The sequence below is a fragment of the Arachis duranensis genome, chromosome 8 (genome assembly GCF_000817695.3).
Source record: "Arachis duranensis cultivar V14167 chromosome 8, aradu.V14167.gnm2.J7QH, whole genome shotgun sequence".
NCBI lineage: Eukaryota > Viridiplantae > Streptophyta > Magnoliopsida > Fabales > Fabaceae > Arachis > Arachis duranensis.
The window spans coordinates 12,608,840-12,610,561 of record NC_029779.3 but is presented as its reverse complement, the minus strand read 5'-3'; the positions used below and the strand labels follow the sequence as shown (position 1 = coordinate 12,610,561).

The 1,722-nt window shown below is 31.5% G+C and overlaps 1 protein-coding gene across 1 annotated transcript in view; it reads right to left on the bottom strand.

Moving 5' to 3' along the window:
- LOC107460807 (uncharacterized) overlaps positions 1 to 298 on the bottom strand; it is a gene marked incomplete in the record, with an annotated part of 2,149 nt that extends 1,851 nt beyond the window's left edge. Inside the window, 1 exon segment of the mRNA XM_016079211.3 lies at positions 1 to 298. Within this exon segment, the coding sequence (XP_015934697.1) occupies positions 1 to 115 (115 nt within the window).
- Between the last annotated feature and the right edge of the window lie 1,424 nt (positions 299 to 1,722).

Here is a 1,722-nt window from a genome sequence, read left to right as displayed (position 1 = left end):
CTGTGTGGAGGGCCTCACCGACTTCCTTGTAGACGCCGGGGAGGAGGGACTCGTCGGCCCTCTCCATGATCCCCGCCAGGTTCACAAGCAGCAGAGTCACCGTCTCTCCTTTCATCGTATCATCGAATCACCACCGTTCACTTCAATACGTGTTGCTGTGTTTCTTTGACACCATTACACCAACACGACTTTTCTTCTTTGAATTTTCCATTCTTTCTTTCTCGTCAACACCCCTCACCTCACCGCACCGCTACTCTCTATTTTTGTCTTTTTTGTTTCTTTACAGTCCTCATCCAGACTAAGTTCGGGCCTGAATCCAATAAGTATGGAGAGGAGAAAGGCCCCATATCCAAAAACACAATAGAAAGACTCTTTTTTCTTCTTATTAGTTTATTACGGTACAAATTGTGGTATCTTTGCTATCCTATATTCTAAGGACATAGATTAAATATACTATAAAAAAGTTTTAATTTATTTATTATTTTTATGCATTAAAAATATAAAAAAAATTTATTTATATAATAAATAATATTAAAATTTTTTTATGATATGTTTAATCTATGCTTTTATGGTATTTAATTTTTTTATCATGTACCCAGAAAAATAAAACCTGCTATATTAAATTAATAATAGGGGCCAATTGAAGTTGACATTAGGTTTCAGGATTTTGTTAGTGACTCCTCATGGTTAGTAGAATGAATTTTTCCAAAATCATTAAATCGTCAATGAAAGAATAACTGCGCCTTGAGAGATTTTCTAATAGACAATTCGATTTTTAGTTTATATAATTAAATTATCAATCATAGTATTTGCATATTTAAAAATTACCCACTGATCAGTTAATGTATATAAAAATATATATTCGACGTCTCATAAAGTTTTGTTATGATACTATTATAAAAAATTTAATTATTCTACTAATTGATTATTTATTTGATAAAATGTATAAATTTATATAAATATGCACAAACATATACTCATTGATAGATGATAGATCAGTGACTAATTTTGATGTACATTGAACATTCTTGTTAAACTATCCTCCCTCTTTTCTTGTATAAAAAAGTTTAATTTTTTTAAAATTGAATTGCTCTTAATTCTTGGTCAATTAGGACATTAAAATAAATTAAAAACATTGAAAGTAGAAACCCTTGCTATTATTATTAGTAGTTACCAGAGAGCAATGATACCGCGATGGTGAGATGATGATGTTAAGACTAGAAAAAGAGAGACCGAGTTGGAATTTGAAATGAAGAGATAGAATGAGCATGTCCAAAATGAGTATAAAGGACAAAAAGAGATGTCAAAAGCAATTGATTCCTAATTATGCCTGTCTTATATATATGCTTATTCTTGATACCACCAGTAGTAGTTGAGGGATATATGATTTAATGGCCTTGTCACTCACTCACTCACTCAGTGTTGTTGCATAACATTATTATTATCATTATTGAGTACATATGACACTGAAAACTGAGAAATCAGACACTAATAGTTCACAGAAGAAATTAAAGTTGGAAAGGGAGAAGAAGGCGGGGGTGAATATAATGAATAATAAATCATGATTGCTAGAGAGCAGATTATTGTTCACTCACATGTCACTTATCTCTCTCTCCTCTTCTCTCCTTTCATGTAATCATCTCCTTTCAATCATCACCATAAGCATCATTCTTTGTTATCGTTTTTCTTATATTCCTTTCGACTTGTTTTACCCATAATAAT